At 45.0% G+C, this 16,826-nt stretch overlaps 2 protein-coding genes across 8 annotated transcripts in view; one reads left to right on the top strand and one right to left on the bottom strand.

Moving 5' to 3' along the window:
* The window catches only part of NBEA (neurobeachin), a 356,767-nt gene that overhangs the window by 206,393 nt on the left and 133,548 nt on the right, over positions 1-16,826 (top strand). For all 7 annotated transcript variants that reach the window (XM_083498846.1, XM_083498847.1, XM_083498848.1 and 4 more), the window contains one exon: positions 902-1,038. In XM_083498846.1, the coding sequence (XP_083354972.1) occupies positions 902-1,038 (137 nt within the window). The remainder of the gene's footprint in view (positions 1-901; positions 1,039-16,826) is intronic.
* On the bottom strand, positions 2,603-9,790 carry MAB21L1 (mab-21 like 1). Its single transcript, XM_083498968.1, has one exon. The coding sequence runs from the start codon at positions 4,583-4,585 to the stop codon at positions 3,506-3,508; it is 1,080 nt and encodes a 359-aa protein (XP_083355094.1). The 5' UTR covers positions 4,586-9,790; the 3' UTR covers positions 2,603-3,505.

Here is a 16,826-nt window from a genome sequence, read left to right as displayed (position 1 = left end):
AAGTTAGAATAACTCTGAATCTTTTTGTTTTGGAGTAATTATGCTCTCAGCATTAACATTTCAATAAATTAAAGAGGGAGAGAGATTGTTTCTGGCGTCTCTGCGGAGACAAATTGTTTTCTTTATAACAATTGTTTGTTTCACAATAAAGGCTGCACTTTGTTTTACACACACATACACATTTTCTGCACAGAGAGAGCCCTAGTCTGGCATCTGATGTCTCGCAGATAGTTTTATGATGTAGAAAACACTGCATTGCCTAACGTCCAGAATAATAAAAAAGAAGTAAAACATATTCGATATGTGTGGTGCATAATTTGTATTGTAATTTTATGACTAGATACAGGAAGCGTAAATCTAAATATATTCTATTGGAAACCCCTCTGATTTTTATTCCGTGACACTGCTTTTCTAAATACAGTACTCGCTGCCCGTCTTAGGCTGCTCTTCATACACACGTGCAAACCGGTAAATTTACTGAATTGAGTGGGACCTGCACTCGACCTTTATGTGATCGGGCTTCGAGATTAGGAAGAGAGGGGCTATTTTCATCAGCGGGCTGTGATCTCCCCACCCGCACCCCGCTAGTATTCTCAAATCTTCCTGTCTTTAGGTGGCGAGACCTACACACACCCTAGTTCTTGGGTGTTGTTTTGTTTGAAAGACCTATATAAAGTGGCCTGCTGTTCCGATGGTCCGTCGATCATCCTTTGAGGTTCAGGCATACACAGCGCCCCGCTTCCCGAAGCCTCTTCCTAGGTGTCCCAGCAGCGCTCCGTAGGCATCCCTCGCCTGAGTCGGACGGCTTCCTCGCTCCGCTCTGCCGTCGTCGGGCAAAGCGGCCTCTCTTTCGCAGCCTCTCTTTCGCAGCCTCCTCACGCCGCTCCGTCTTGTCTTGCAGGCCCCGTGGTCCTCAGCACGCCGGCCCAGCTCATCGCGCCGGTGGTGGTGGCCAAGGGCACCCTCTCCATCACCACCACCGAGATCTACTTCGAGGTAGACGAGGAGGACCCGGCCTTCAAGAAGATCGACCCTAAAGTGAGTACAGGATCCAAGGGGGGGGGTGGGAAGAGGAGGGGGAGGTTTCCCATAACCATGAATTGAGGAATGCTCCCAAGTGCCTGGAAGCGCCCCTCTCTTTGCCCCCCTCCGTCTGACTCCGTGGCTGTTTTATTTAAGAGCGCGGCGCGTTAATGATGTAAAATCTGCTCTTACTCCCGCGCTCGCTTTTTAACAAATCTCTTCCCCCCCCGCACTTCCCCCCGAAGGCCTTTGTATGAACGTGGGCAGATTTAGCAGTTAAGCCAATTGCTCGGAAATCCCTCGAGGTAATGGCGGGCCCGCACTCCAGCCTCTTTCCTCGGGCACCCGCGGCAGACAAGGAGACGCGCTCCCTCTCCGTCTGCCTTCGATGCAGTCCCCAGGGACTGGAGCTTCCGCTTCTGCGCGGGTGCGCGGTGCAGGGGCGCGCGGAGCAGCTATTGCACAGCCTGGGCCTGTAGGAACTAGCAAGCTTGGGGTGCGCAAAGACAGAATCTCTCCCGAAGACCCCTGGAGCAAGGAGATAGAGCGGAGATTTGCCTTGTTACAGAATTCAAAAGTTCACGTCCATGTCGTTTTCCTTCTCTCCAGATCTATAGTGATATTGTTACTTTAATTTCACTTTCGTAGCCTTGTGTAAATACACACTATTGTGGCCTCAATGTCGAGGCCATCCGTCTGTTGCCCGCCTGCCAACCTTGACAGGAAGAATTAAAAGTGTCTTCCGGATTTTAAAACACACACGCAAGCAAAGCAAAACAAAACAAAACAAAACATGGAGTTGGGTAACATGGCGAGTCTAACGGTTTTGCTGCAGCGCATCCAAGCGCGGGCAGAGCGCAGCTGAAGTTTGAAACAGCATCACCTGGGCAGATCTTGAGCACATTGTTGCACCCCCTCAATGCTTGCCGGGATATTTGCCCTTTGGCTGAATCGCGGTTTGCATCCGGAAGGAACTGCCTGCTGCGCTCTCTGCAAGGGCAGGACGGGGCTTCTGGCGGAGGCGGCTCCTTTGCTCCGGCGGGGCCTCCGGAGAGGCCGGCGCTCGCTTTTTCCAAACACAACTGGCGGCGGCTTTATGGCCAGGCTGGTGATGTTTAGGGCAAAGGTAGCAACATTCTTTACCTGCCGACTGTTGGCTTGACCCCCGCAAATCTCTGAACGTTGCAGCTTCCCCCTCCCTTCTCTCCAAGTGCTGTTAATTTTGTTACAAACTAGGCTCGCTTGGGTAATGCGTGCCTTCAGCTTGGTTCAAAACCGGACAGCCACGTTAGCCTGGCCCACTAAATCTTTTGAGTAGTAGATTTATTTCCTGACGGTTGTAAAAATGTTACTCGCTTAATTGCCACACACCGGAGTGTGACCGATGTCGATGGCCTTCAGGACCCCATTTTTTTAGGGTAGGCTACACCGATTTTTATCTTCGTTTTAAATTATGCTACTTTTAACAGGCCGTCAAGGGCTTCAGACCCGCTTTACACCGCCCCTCCCCGCCCCCCAAAAAGAGAGAATGTAGCAGACTGAGGGCTTTCATGGAATCCAGCACTGAAACTCTTAAGCATATTTATTTTACTTTTATTTATTAGCTTGTAATTAAATAAAATCAGCAACAGAAATTTAAATCACAAAAAGTAATTATCCAGTGTATTTCAAGTGCATTTTTCCAATATATAATTCCAATATTCACAATTATATAAGCAAAATCCAAATTTCTTCTGAATATATTTAAATAACATTTCAAGTATATTTATGGAATGGTAGAAATAGAACAAGCAATATATTTGAAACAAAAAAATGTAAACTTCTTTTTAGCTTAGACACTTCAAAAGACAAGTAACAAAAGTACCATGATAAAATCTACCTTTTTTTTAAGCGGTATCTTCTTGAGCAGAAAATGTCCTGAAGTATCCAAAATGGCAATTTAACTTCTTTTCACCAAATCACAAAACACTAACACCCACAATTTCAAAGACAATGTGAGATCACAATATTCCATACAATTTTTTTAAAAAAATGTACAGGGGAAGAGTTGGGACAGTTGTGGTTTGTTTTGTTTCTTTTCCTATCTAACGGTTGTGGTTATTTGGGTGGCATCTTCAGATTCTCTCTTACTCGCACAAAAATCCCGGCCTCGTTATAATCCATTGGTCTGGTTTCTAGGCGGAGTGGTCACAATCAGGCTAAAAACGGCAGCCAATATTGCATTTCCCCTGGTGATAATCATACACGGTTTCGTTTCGTTTTGTTTTCCGGGCAGGCTTTTAAAACCGGGATACCGGCAAGAGTCATAATACTTGCAGTTGGCTTGGTGTGCGTGTGCGCGCAGGCGGGCAGCCTCTTCCACGAACGCAGGGCGACGTTTGCCCCGTAAAACCCAGCAGAATCCTCCGAAGAGAAAGGCAGTTTTTTCTTTTGTTTTCGCGGGAGAGAGAAGAATAGTGTCAGGCCGCCGCTGGCTGGCCCTCTAAAGTTTCTCCAAACTTTTGGGGTTGGTGAGGATCTCCCTGGCCAGCCGCCACGTTTGTTTGGCCGCGTTTTCGAGAGCCGAGTGCGGCTTGCCCTGGAAGAGGTCTAAGTTGGGCAAGAAGTAGTGCGGGCAGCGCCTGCACTGCAGGCACGAGATAAGCTGCAGCAAGATGCCGTTGAGCCGGTCGCCCAGGCACGACTCGTCCCAGTCCGACTCGCGGGGATGCTTCTCGCACTCGTAGGACACCAGAGTCTTCATGTGGTAGTTGTTGAGCGGCTGGCCGGGCAGCTCCAGGTGGCGATCCCTCAGCGTCTTGAGGATGGAGAGGCACTTCTTGCGGCAGCCGCCCATCTGCAGCCGGTTCTCGGCCTCGGCGAACTGCAGCACCCAGGCGTCGCTCTCGGCCGAGCTCTGCTTGCCGGCCAGCGAGTGGCACTCCTTGGAGAGCAGGTTGAAGCCCTCGGCCTTCACCTCGGCCACGCGGTTGGGCCCCGGCCAGGGGATGTGCGGCAGCGGCCAGTGCGCCGCGCTGCGCGGCCAGATGCCCGTGCATTTGAAGGCGGGCGTGATCTGCACCACGTAGCGGTCGCGGATGCGCAGCTTGACCTCGCTGGTGTCCGCCACCATCTTCACCACGTCGCGGTAGCTGCACTTGTCCACGGCCTGCGCCACCAGCGTCTGGAAGCGCGAGCGGATCTTGCGCGCCGACAGGTAGCCCGAGGCCGTGATGAACTCCACCCAGAGCGACATGCTCCGCTTGCGCCCGTCGCTCAGCTTGAGCACGGCGCAGCCGGGCAGCGAGCCGTCGTCGACGAAGTTGAAGACGCCCATCTGGTTGAGGTAGAGCACCACCTCGAACTCGGTGGGCGAGATGACCTCCAGGCCCTCGTAGCGGTTGTCCATCTCGTTGAGGGAGCTGATGAAGCGCGGCTCCTGCACCTCCACCTCCTTCAGCACGTCCGACACCACCTTGCACACCTCGCGGATGGTCTTGGCGATGGCCGCCTTGCGCGCCTGGCACTTCTCGTTGTAGTATTTGTTGAGGTGGTACACCAGCTTGGCCTGCGCCGCGATCATGTTGGGACAGAGATCCGGGTTGTAGACCGGAGTCTCGCAGTACGCGCTGGGATCCAATGCGGCTGCTAAGGCGGGAGCCAACTTCAGACGGGAATCCGGACGCCCGGCGCGGGGAAGCGGAGCCCCAGGCCGCCCAAAGGCGCTGCTCTCGCCGCCGCCGCTGCTCTTTCTGCTGCTCGGCTCCTCCTCAGCTCCGAGGCTCGCTCGCAGGCTGTCTTTCTCTCTCCTTGCAGGCTGGAGGTGGACACTTCTGCCCCGGATAGATCTCGGAGTCTTTCCCAAACACGCACAGGCACACAAACCCCTGGGTTTTTTGTTGGAAAGGATCCTTCAGGGAGCAGAGGAAAGCATGGAAGAGCTGCAGTTAAAAAAAGGGAAGCAAAGTTTGCGCCCAGTTGCAGCCAGGCTCCCACCAGTCAAAATAATAACACATCGGAGCAGGCATTTATTTTTCTCCTGGAGTCACCACGGGGTGTGAGTGTGTGTGTGTCTGCGCGCAATGTTGGTAGTCAGATGGGGGGGGCGGATTTCTGGGTGTTTCTCTTTCTCTCTCTCCCCCCCTCTCTCTCTCTGTGTGTCTCCCTGTCTCTGAGTGTGTGTATATGTCAGGAGAAGCTGGCTGTTGGTTTGTATAAGAGCCCAGATGCACTCGCGTGGAAATTATAAAGGCAGGGCCAGGCAGGCGGGCGGCCAATCGCCACTGGGCTCGTCACGGCAGCCTCTTCCAGCTCCAGCCTGGTTAATTAATCCCTCTCGGGGAGACAGAGAAACGCACAAACTCAAGGTAGGGGGCTGGTGGCAGAAAGGGACCAGCCAGGCCAGCGACCCATTGGGCAGGCGAGGAGGCGGAAGGCGGCTACGGCTGTTGGGGAAAGGACTGCTTGCCACTCTTCTCGCCAGGCGTCCTCCGGAGCCTGCTCGTGGCGCAAAGGGGACCGCAGGTGCCAGGAACCCGGCACCCTTCTCCCGGCGAACTGGAGAGGCGCTTCGCTCCGGGGAAAAGGAAGCGGAGACATCACATGCGAAAACTTGGCTTCAACTGGCGCTGCCTGATAGACGTTGGAAACAGCTGGGAAGTTCTCCGCTTGTCAACCGGGCTAGCCTAGTGTTAGAAAGTCACCGGTTGTACGATAGAGGGGAAATATGTACCAGGAGCAGCAGCCTCCTCCTCTTTCTTCTTCCTCCCCAATTAAATAGCACAAAAGGAGAGCTGACGGGTCTCAATCGATTGGATGCAAATGGAGGCGCGTTTTTTACCTGGCTCTTTAGATTGGTAGCAGCTGAAGGAAGCGACCAGTCGCTGGCGGGCTTGACAGTTTTCCGGATTGAGTTTCCGAAGACGCGCAGCCCTGGCGAGCAATGAGTTAGTCGCCTTGTTGCCGTCTTTGTGTACCGCACGTGTCGCAAAGGTGCCCAGCCGCCTGCGCTGTCATTAGCAGCAACATTGTGGCAAAGTAAATGGCAACTCTTAATGGTCTGAAGTGGGCAGGTTTCTGCACCCCACCTCACCCCCGTGTGGACTGTATTTGCAGTCTGGGTGGATTGTAATGGGAACGCGACAGAGGAGGAGCGGGAGAAATCGCGGTCAAGCGGGCAGGCAGCTTTTCTGTCCCATTTGGACAGTCCAGGTTTAGGGTAGCTCTAGTTATGAGCCACTATCCCCTCCAGTTCCTCCAAGCAGGGCTGTTGGTTGCGCATAGCCGGCCAAACCTTCTGGTTTGCCGCCTGCTCTCTTGTTCCAAGAAGCAACACAGTTCGGAACTGGGAGGGGAGCCCTGGAGCAGCTCCACCTTCCCCTCTCCCTTGAACGGCTTCCAAAAGCATCTATGAGCATCTTAATGTTAAAATTAATTGGGTGCTGTCTAGGGAAAGTTAAGCGCGCTTTAGTTAATTCGAAATCAATGGGATTTAAGCCTGCATCCTAAAGATGTTGCTCAGAAATATCCATTAAAATCAATTAATAAGCGTAAAACTAGACTGATGGGTGTTTAAAAAATATTTGCTGCTCAAGCCTATATACGTCTACTCGTAATTAAGTCCCACTGAGTTCAATGGGACATACTCTCAAGTAATTGAATATAGAATTTTAGAGCCTTAAGCTGGTGCCTAAACCCCATTGATTTCAGTAGAAATCAGGCGCGCTTGATTTGCCCTGAATTTAAGCCCCTTTGTTTATCAGTTGCTCCCTTAAATCTGATGCATGTCTACTTAGAAGTAAGGCCAACTGAGTTCAATCGGGTTTACTGCCAAGGAGCGGAATAGGATTGCAACCTTATCCTCCTGCGCTCTTGCAGAATTCGTTCGGAGCTCGGGTGTCAATTATTATTATTATTTCGTTGCATTGATTAGACCTGCTTCCAGATAATGGTGAACTTCCTTATCGCCCGGCCCTAAAGGCATTTGCTTCCAAGCAAGTCCATCGACAAGTCGCTTGTTGGGCATTGCAGCAGCCCAGTCCCTTTAGGATCCTTTTGTGGCTGCTTGGCCCTTCAGATCACCTTTGCGTCTAGCGATCTGTTTGGGTTGCCTTCACTGCGCGCTTCTCCTGGCGTGTTAGGTCGTTGAATTAGATAGAGGCGAGAGGAGGAGAAACTGGAGCCGCCGCCCAGGGCGCGGGGAGGCAACGGTAGCGCATCCTCCTGTGGACGCAGGGCTTTGCGGATGAGGATGTGGCGGGGCGCGCATTTTCTGCGCGGCCGTTTTCTGTCTGGGCAGGGATTGCAAACGGCGTCGAGACGCTTCCAGACAGCAGCTCACCAGCGTGGCCTTGCCTGAACTTAGCTTCAGAAATGTGCGTGGGGCAGGGAAGGATCGTGGGCGAGCAGATAGGTTGGGGTCGAGCAGCCGAACAACAGGTGGAGGGGCGCCAGGAGAGACGCTGCGCAAGCAAATCTCTTTCCCGCAGAGAAGAGACCCGTCTGCATCCCGTCCTGCTATTTCCCTTCGCCCTCTCGCCTCTAAGAGGCTAAGACTTGAGCCTGCGAAGGGGAAAGGCACTAGCGTGGCGCTCTCACATTTTATCTCCTTCATCCCGAGGGTGTTTGGGGGTCGGTGGGAGAAGGGACCAGGCTCCTGCGCAAGGAGAGTCTGCCAAGCATCTCGACTTTGCTCCTCTGAACCGGGAGCCCGGCCCCGGAGCACAGCCCCTGCACTTCTTTTTAACAGTACTGTATTAGTAGCGAGCAGGCTGTGTTGCCCAAATACAGAAATTTAGCTGGAACTGTGCAGTGAACTACTGAATCGCTTAGTAAAGGGGAAAACACACAGTAATAAATTGAAATTCGGTTCTCAGTGGAGGTGCAACAAAACTCCTCTGTGATAATTGAAAATCTTCACAACAAAGCACTCTCCTGAAGTGGTTCCTCTATGCTCTTCTAGCTGCTGAGATGACACATACAGCGAAGTCTTTAGACTTATATTTTGCTTGTTTCCATAATGATAAGGTGAAGGTTAGAATTAACTCCCTTTAAAATTCCTTACATTGGTTAGATTGAGCTATAAATGGGTTGAATTATCTGTTACGCCACAAAGTTGTTAATGTTTCTTGCAGAATATTGTCATTAAATATAAAATAATTACAGAAATTTATAAGCCTTCATTAGCAAAATGTTGCTACACCTCATATTGTGATCTGTGCATGTCTACTTTGTATGTAAAATATAATTAATTCAGTGGAACTTACTACTTGGTAACTATGTATGGAATTGGAGACTAAAACTGCAAGCTTGTGTACTTGGGAGAGTAGGTTCTGTTGTAGGCAATGATTGAACTCCAGTTTCACTAGAATAAATATTCCTTTATAAATTTATAGATCAAGCTGCTTTTCACATAGTGTTAAAAGTTTTGATTCTTTAAAATTAATTCAGTAACTGATGCAGTTGGTCCAGATATTTTGATTTATTTGAACTGTAAACTTAATCTAATAAATATAGAAGGCTAACATTTAGGGAATATTATATTATTATTATTATTATATTAAAATATTGAATTTGTTGTTGCATACAATAACATGTAGGCACTGAGAAAAGCTGTGTAACATAACAATGATGTTATAGAATTTAGCATACTAGATTAAAATTAATTCCAATTTTCAAACATTTTGTAAGGCATTTTTTTAAAGGTGTTTGGAAGTTTTTCACATCCACTTGTAGTAAGGGTGTTTAAAACTAGTCTAGATACAAAATTCAATGTGAACTTTAATTTTATTTTTAAATTTTAGTCCTGCCAGGATTTATGCCAGTTTTAATTGCACTGAATCCAAATGCAACTAAATTGAATGAATCCTTGTGCTTCTCTTTGTGATGAATTGGACTGAATGTTAACAAAGACTTTTAGACTTCATAGTCATATGGAAGTCTCACATTAGATGAAAAAATATAAATTAAGACGCTTGTTTGAAGGTGGTTAGCACACTTTACATATGCTCCTATATTTAAAATAGTCAGTTTTCTGTTTTCATTACATCCACCTATCAACTGAATCAAGTTTGGTCTTAGCGATAAGGACTTCTATCAGCATAGCAAGATGAAAATAACCCAGTGGAAATTAGGACTGCTAATTGTGTAAGGAATTAAAGGTGTAGGAAAGTCTGAGGAGTGACTTTCTTCAAATTCTGCTGTTGTTGTTCCTGTTGCACAGTCTTGCTCACTTTTACAGACTCTGCTGGGAACTCCCGCTCCTATACTTTCACATAAAATAATTTGTGCAATATTGTTGCAGTATTATTCAAAAAGCCTATCTCAGTTGGAAAAGAAGTGTGCCTAGACTGATTTTATGTTCAGCAAACATAATTTATTAATTAGCAACTTCATTTGTAATTTTACGAATATTGGCTTTCCAGCTAGAGAAAAAGTGTTGGTTGCTTTGAATTCACAAGCTCTTCTATTTATGCCACATTGAATTCTCTTTGTGTAGTTGTGATTCTTCACACCACTGTTCATAAGTTTAAAGTCTTGTTTTTTAATATCTGTGTATTGCACTAGGGAGACAGAATATGAAGTGGGTTTTATTGAATTATTTATCCCTGTTGTTGGAGTGGGTTTGAAGGCTCATTTAATGTATCTGATATTCTAACAGTTCTCCACCCCCACCCATTTCATTACACATCATCCTGCAAGCCAAAATAAATTTCTTTTTTGCACTAGAGAAATGAAGCATACATCTTTGTAGCAGATTCACTTTTATTGTCATTGGGAAAAAAATAAAGGTGTATTTTCTTCCAGTTTAATTTATGGTGACTTTGAGTTTTTGTATTTCTTTTGTTATGACTTTTTCAAACTAAGAGTGAATAAAGGGGGGGAAACATACTATTAAAAGGGTAATCAGAGTAATGTCCATAATGCTTTTTTCATGTTTATAATTTTTAAATACTTTATTTGCAGATAGAATGCATTATTATATTACAAAGGACTTGTGCGTAAGTTTATTTATTTACAGTTGCTTAGAGAGAAATTTCACAGGGTACGACTCATGCAAAAATTAAGACTGCGGCCATACCATTAGTACTTGACACAGTTACAGTCCCAGAGCTTTTTTTACACATACATTCTCTGTTCCAGATTTTGCTGAACTACAGCTCCCATCATTCCATTGGCCATGTTGGCTGAGGCTGATGGGAGTGTTCCATGGCTGGTCTAGAGAGAATTATGTTCTCTGCTCTTTTCCCTCCCCTTGTTACTTCCTTTCTCCAAAACATTGCAAATCTATTACAAATATTTCAGCAGTGTCATTCGGCTTTTGGAAAAAAAAGGTGAACAGGGTTATTTCCACAGTGACTCCGTTTGCGGTTAAGTTGATACAGTTTTCCAATTCTCTGCCTGCCTCCTTTGCATTCTGACTGAGAAGTGCCCCCACTCACTGGACCCCAAACCCAGTATTGTAATGATGTTTAGGGATGGTTGTTGTCTGTTGTCCTGTTTCCCATGTCCCAGATAATCCATCACAGCATGTCTGAGGAGGGAATTTTATAATCTGTGTTTTGATAGCTGCCATGGGCTGCTCAAGCCTCTTCTCCTGTCTCTTTGAAATGCAGTTTTTTCATTCCCCCTCCTCTGCCAAAGCACTATCCTAACTGCTTTCCCCAGATATATAATTTAGTGCTATGATTATTGGGAAGCAAGAATTAAAACAGTACAAGCAAAAATCGCATGTGAGTACTGTGTATCACACAGAGTCTTATGTCACTCACAGAGCTCAGGCATAGTGGGTAATATCCAAATAATGTTTCTCACAGATTAGTTATGGCGCTGTGCCAAAAATAAGCCAAAGTATCTCTGTAAATTTCCAAAATAGTATTTATACTACATTCTGTTCTTCTGGACACTTGAGAACAACCACTAAGATCTCTCTGTTATGTTTTAAATAAACCATTCAGTGTTGTTAGAAGAATGTTTAAGACAAACACACTTTCCTCTTTGCAACAACAGGTTGTATAGTGTTGGCAAGTAAATAGCAGGCAGGATAATATGGTTTATTTATTTATCAACTGCATCAAAAGCAGACATTCTCAGCATGCCAGATTTCAGTTAAAGCAGTCCAACAGTGACGTTTTAAGAATCCTACTTTGGGAATGCTCTTTTTTCCTGAACCCAGAATGGTCCATGGAATCAGGGGGGATTAGCTCCCTTTAATCTACTGCATCTGCAGTGGGTCATCCAACAGAACTTTCATTACTGTTTCATGTTGTATGTGATTAAGTGACTAAAATATTCAATACTGACCTTGAAAATGAAGCAGCATGTGTTGGATAAACAGCTTTGAAAGCTTAAAGTAATCTTTCCTATAAACAAGATTTCCAAAATGTATTGTTTAACAGAGTGAACAGGATGACCAGAAAGGCATCGTTTGTAAGAGGGAACTGAATTTCTAGAAGCAGACATAAGTAAAAATGCACAAAAGATTAAAACACATTCATATACTATCAGATGTTATTCGGATGGTTAGCATGATGCACAGAAGCTGCCTTAATTATTGTGAAGTACTCGTGCTTAAATGAATTTTTACCTCACTTTAAGCACATTTACTCAGAAGCGTCCTACTGATTTTAGTTTAATTCGCCTCCCAAGTAAGGGCTGTTTTGAGATCTATTTTTCACATCTAAGGCCACCATTATGCATGATACTAGGTAGAAACCAGTGTGAGAAAAATACATAGCTTTTCTTTTAGTCACATGGAATCTGCCACAAGTATTCAGAGGCAGAAGTTGTAAATGAATCATTGTAGGTATGAAGCTGAGCATGAGTTTTAATAGGCCACTGTTAGGAATGCATTACACTGGGCTGAAACCAGTGTTTCTGGAAGTAGTGCCTAGAGTCACACAGCATCTGTGTTTCTGGAGTTAGAACCGGATTTTGCAACACAGTATTTTCAAACTTTTATGCTGTGATTTTGAACTTTAAAAAATATATTGATTTAAGCTGTGAAATTCCTAGGTACTGAGAATCTGCAAGGCAACAAATTGCTGTACACCTGATTTTTAGAAGTGTCACAAATTTAGTGGATAGTTCAAGGCAAATTCAAAAGCATTCCACCACTAGTCACCTCCATACTATACTGCTACTCCTTATAGCCATTAACAAGAAGCCACTTATCCTGAGAAACCAAAGAAATATCTGGATTCAATTAAGCCAAGGTCCAGAGGCTGGTAGAAAATCCTTGTTACTGCTGCAACTGATGGAGATGTATCAACCACATATGCTCAGCCATTGTTAGCCTGTGGCACTAGTTTTTTTCAAATTGGGCATTGTTGCATCTTTTCTCAGTAGTTGCAACAGCACAGGCCATTGTATGACTTATGGACATTATGGTATTTGATGCGTTTGTAGATGGAGAGGTTTTGGTTGAACTGGCATTAGTAAAGGGAAATGTCATGGCAACACAGCTGTGTATGGACCATACTGCATGCTGGCACCATAGAGTTAGCAGGAATGAATAGTAACACACTCTTATGCCAAAAAAGGCCAATAACAATAGTAACACAGCAGCTTTATTTTAGTGACTTCTATATACCATGATCTAATAATTCTTTAGTTGAAATTTGGAAACTATTTTGCAAATCAATTTTTCAGATTTAAAATCACTTGTGTCACAGCTTTTGAGTTATAGACCACTTGAAGTAGCTTAGAATAATATTAAAGTAACACAATATAGAAACCAACAATGGCAGATCTGAACAAAAAACTCCAGTTAAAATAAATAGCAAGCACCAGTCTTAACTGGGGTTTGTGAGGTGTTAGGGGAGGGGTAGTACCCTTGGTGATCCTTCTAGCATAGTTTGACCATCTTTGGTCACCATGCTGCACTCAGCTCTCACCTATGGCTCCTAGAAGCTCTCAGCATGTGACAGCAGCCAAACCCCAGGAGTGACTTCCAACTGGCTGGTTGAGGGTAGCCGAGGGGTCTCAAACCCTCGGTGAGTTTGTGACTTTCCCTGTATGTGAAGACGGGCTCCAGCAGATTGAACAGATGAGACCAATAGTGGGTCCAATAAGGCAGTTTATGCACATTCTGTTGAGGGAAGTGAGGTCCAGATAGGGCTTGTCCACCTTGGAAGATAGCCCATCTAAGGGAAGGAAAACTCTAGTTCTAAACCTGTACTGCTTTGGGGTATATATTCAGGAGAAGAAAGGGCTAAGGAGTAAACCCTACACAAATCTAGAGTGGGGTACTTTACCTAAGACAGTTAGATGGTGCTTTGTGTGCCAGCAACTCCTGCAGCTAAGCTAGTGCAAAAGGTATTGCTCTGCTTTCCTTTGGACCACATCAGCAAGGCCCAGAGGGGTGTTTTGTTGTCTGGGCAGCCCAGGACCTCCGTGCACACTGCCCAGGTTTGCTCCCCAGGAAGGTCACTTTGGTGCTGCTAACACAGCAGTTTGACTTCACTCCTGGAGGTGCACTCCATTGACTCTCGAGACAGATGGATGCCAACAGCAACAATATAAACTGCAGCCCCATAGTAAAGCTCTCTCTCTCTCTCTCTAATATGCAAAGTCTCAGTATTGGACTATCTACTCTTGGGGGGGGGGACGACTTAAAGCAGAATTTCTACTGTCCTATGATTCTCCAGAAGAGAAATTGATTCTCCAGAAGAGTAAATTTCCTTTACTTGGAAATGAGTCTTGCTGAGCTTCAATGGTTATAACTGTCTAGCTGTGATATAATTTTACATGCATTTACTCAGAAGTAATCCTCACGAGTTCAGTGAGACATACTCCCAGATAAGTGAGTATACAATAGCAACCTTAAAATATACAGGGCAGCAGTGCTTTCAGTAATGCTTCCTCTGCCCGTGTGAGGAATGTCTCTAAATGTCCCCATTAATGATTGCTGGAGAAATTATTTTGATGAGTGATATGAAATGCATCTCCTCTGGAACACATTCTTTAAATATTCTAATTCCGGATGAAGCCATGACAGATTATCCAAAAAGTCAACACTCATGCAAGTTTTTCCCCAAACTACACTTTAAAGCAGATCAAGCTGTGATTAAAAATGTGGAATTCAGGGTGGCCCAAGTCACTGAGCTGCCTGAGACAAAGCACAAGATGGTGCTCCCCCAACCTCTGTTCCACAATTTGCAGCTGCACTGGCAACTGAATCTTAACCTCAACATTGTCCATCTGCCAATGTCCTCCACTGCATCCCAGGGCAGTTCAGAAAATGTCTGAACCACACCTTTATTCAAAAGTCTAAAAGCAATGCAGTATTAAGACCAACAACTAATAAAATCAAAACAACATGAAATTTGAGGAAAATCTGCTTAGGAGTTGCAGGACAGGCAAAGCTCTGTCAGCCAACACTTTGCTACATCTGTCCCCAACCCCCTCCATGGCAGCCACACTTTTCTGCCTAGTGGTAGGCTCAGTCCTGATGGAATGTCATTTTCCTGCCTTTCTTTTACTGACTGGATGAAGCAGCTGTCCACATTGTACTTCAGTGTGTCAAGAAGACTGGAGGCAACTGCTTACCTGGGCATCATAAAACAAAAATCTGAAATATTGGCTTAGGGTAGAAGGTAAATAACTGCTGTTGGCTTGCAAAAAGCTGAAGCTAGCACCTAGGATTTGCTGCTTCTTCCTTTTTGAGCCGTGCTCTTCAACGGTCTATAAAATATGGTATCCATTCCTAAATGTCATTGCTATATAACTGGTGGACAGCCATGCATCCTGTCTCCATTTGCAGTTCTTTCTTTGCTGCTTTCTGCTGCTTGCTTTGTGCTGGTAAAACTCACTCTCAGTGTCTCTGTGGTCTGTAACTTCCAGCAGTAGCTGTGTTGCCCTATTGCAGCAAAACAACAGAGTGTCCCCAGGCGCCTTGAAGACTAACAGGTTTATTGTGGGATACATTTTCATAGGCCTCACCGCCCGCTTTCACTTTTCATTTTCAATCACATGCAGCTTATTTCATGATCTTCCTTATAGTTCTTCTTTGTGCCTTTTTCTTTCTCTCCAAATATTTAATTGTAGATAAATCTTAAAAATTTACTACGGAAGATGTCAAAGGGAAACCCCTTGCTGCATCTTTTATTCTAGTAGTACATCAGAAGAATCACGTCAAATTGAGGTTGCCAAGGATTGCACTTAAAGCTAACTAACAAAATTAAAAGCTGAATAACATTTACCCAAACATTCTCGAAAAAACTTGGATGCGAAATACCTGAACTTACATGTGCATGCAAATATTTGGCTTCTTGTTAAAAGACTTGAAAGTGGTCAATATAATATTTTTATTTTATTTTATTTTAAAAACAAGAAAACTACTGACATATCCGCCTAACCCCTTTTCCAGGCAAGCACAGAATGCATTATGAAAGCTAGAATGGTACATATAACCAACCTTGTTGAGGAACGGTCAATGTGGCTTGTTACAAAGGGAGGTTTGTCTCACTAACGTTTTAAGTTCTTCTACACCAGCTGCTTTTCTTGAGAGATGTACTGAAAACAGCTTGTGCAGTCTGTACCTCATCACTGTACTTGCCTTAATTAGGATTGATTTTGGAGGGAGGGGGTTAGTGGGTACTTTTTAAAGGAAGCACTCATTTTATCTGTATGTTGTCTCAGGATGCCTGTCAAACAGCAGGCTGGAGTACATGTACACACAACCACGCACACACACTAGCAGCAGCGAAAGGTTTTCCAGATTTTCTACTTAATGCAGTTCTCCCCCACTGTTCTTCTCTATAGACACAGGGGTGAAGTCCATCTTCACATGCGTCTCCATGCATCATCTGTTGGTAAGAAACACATGCAGTTTCTTTATGCTGTGCCATGAAAACTAATAGCACAGGACTTTATCAGGGCAAAGAGAGACATATGTGAGAGACCCTCCTTGTCCCAGAAATAAACAATTTGGTGCAGACACATAACCTTAAAAGGGATTCTTTTCTTTTTCTTTTAGGGGTAAGAGTAGCTGCTCATTTACACAGAAAACATCCAGTAGACGTGATATTCTTGGGTTGTCAAATAGGCTTTTGCCAAAGCCCCCCGATTGATTATAGTGCTTGTTTATCCTCTAGTTTTAAAAGTATAAAGCTGAGATGCTGAAAATGCTGAAGAAACCACTTGAAAAATGCTAAAATTTTACCTTTTTTAGGTTTTATATAAAAATGCAACTGAAGGGAATGTGATTGAGGAATATTTGTACATGTGTGTGTATCTTTAAGAGGATATCACTGTACTTAGACAACGAATACAACTTAGTGTATTTTTTGTCTTTGTGGAAGCTGCCCAGAGTGGCTGGGGAAACCCAGCCAGATGGGCGGGGTACAAATAAATTATTATTATTATTATTATTATTATTATTATTATTATTATACCACCTGGTCAGAAAGGCCCTCTTTTTTGGATAGGTCATTTCCAGTCCACTTCAGGTGTCCCTGGAGGAAATTGTTTTGAGGCTTATTTCCATATGGTTTCAGGCCATGTTTTGGCATTGACAGAGCCTTGGTCACCCGCATAGATTACTTGTATTGCTCTCACAGCAGATTTTGATGCCATTGGCTGTGGCAGTCTTCTGTATCAGTGCTAGGGATTGACATTTGAGGCCAATGTTACAGTGGTTTTGTTCCTAAATGCAGGATCAATACCACAAAGTAGCATTGGGTGATTTCTGCTTGGCTCTCTGACAGTTAGGTTGTGGGCCCCACAAGATTCCATTCAGTCCCTGATGAAGGTTATCTGGGAATTTGTGGTGTGTTATCATCAGTGTGTGGATGACACCACTCTGTGTCTCCGTTCCATCTGAA

The sequence above is a fragment of the Podarcis liolepis genome (assembly GCF_965112155.1).
Source record: "Podarcis liolepis genome assembly, chromosome: 4".
NCBI classification, from domain to species: domain Eukaryota; kingdom Metazoa; phylum Chordata; class Lepidosauria; order Squamata; family Lacertidae; genus Podarcis; species Podarcis liolepis.
Note: the sequence above shows the minus strand (reverse complement) of the source record. Positions and strands in the feature narration are given on the sequence as shown.

Excerpts from the sequence above, each read along its gene's own strand:
- MAB21L1 (XM_083498968.1), bottom strand. The coding sequence starts at position 4,585 with ATGATCGCGGCGCAGGCCAAGCTGGTGTACCACCTCAACAAATACTAC.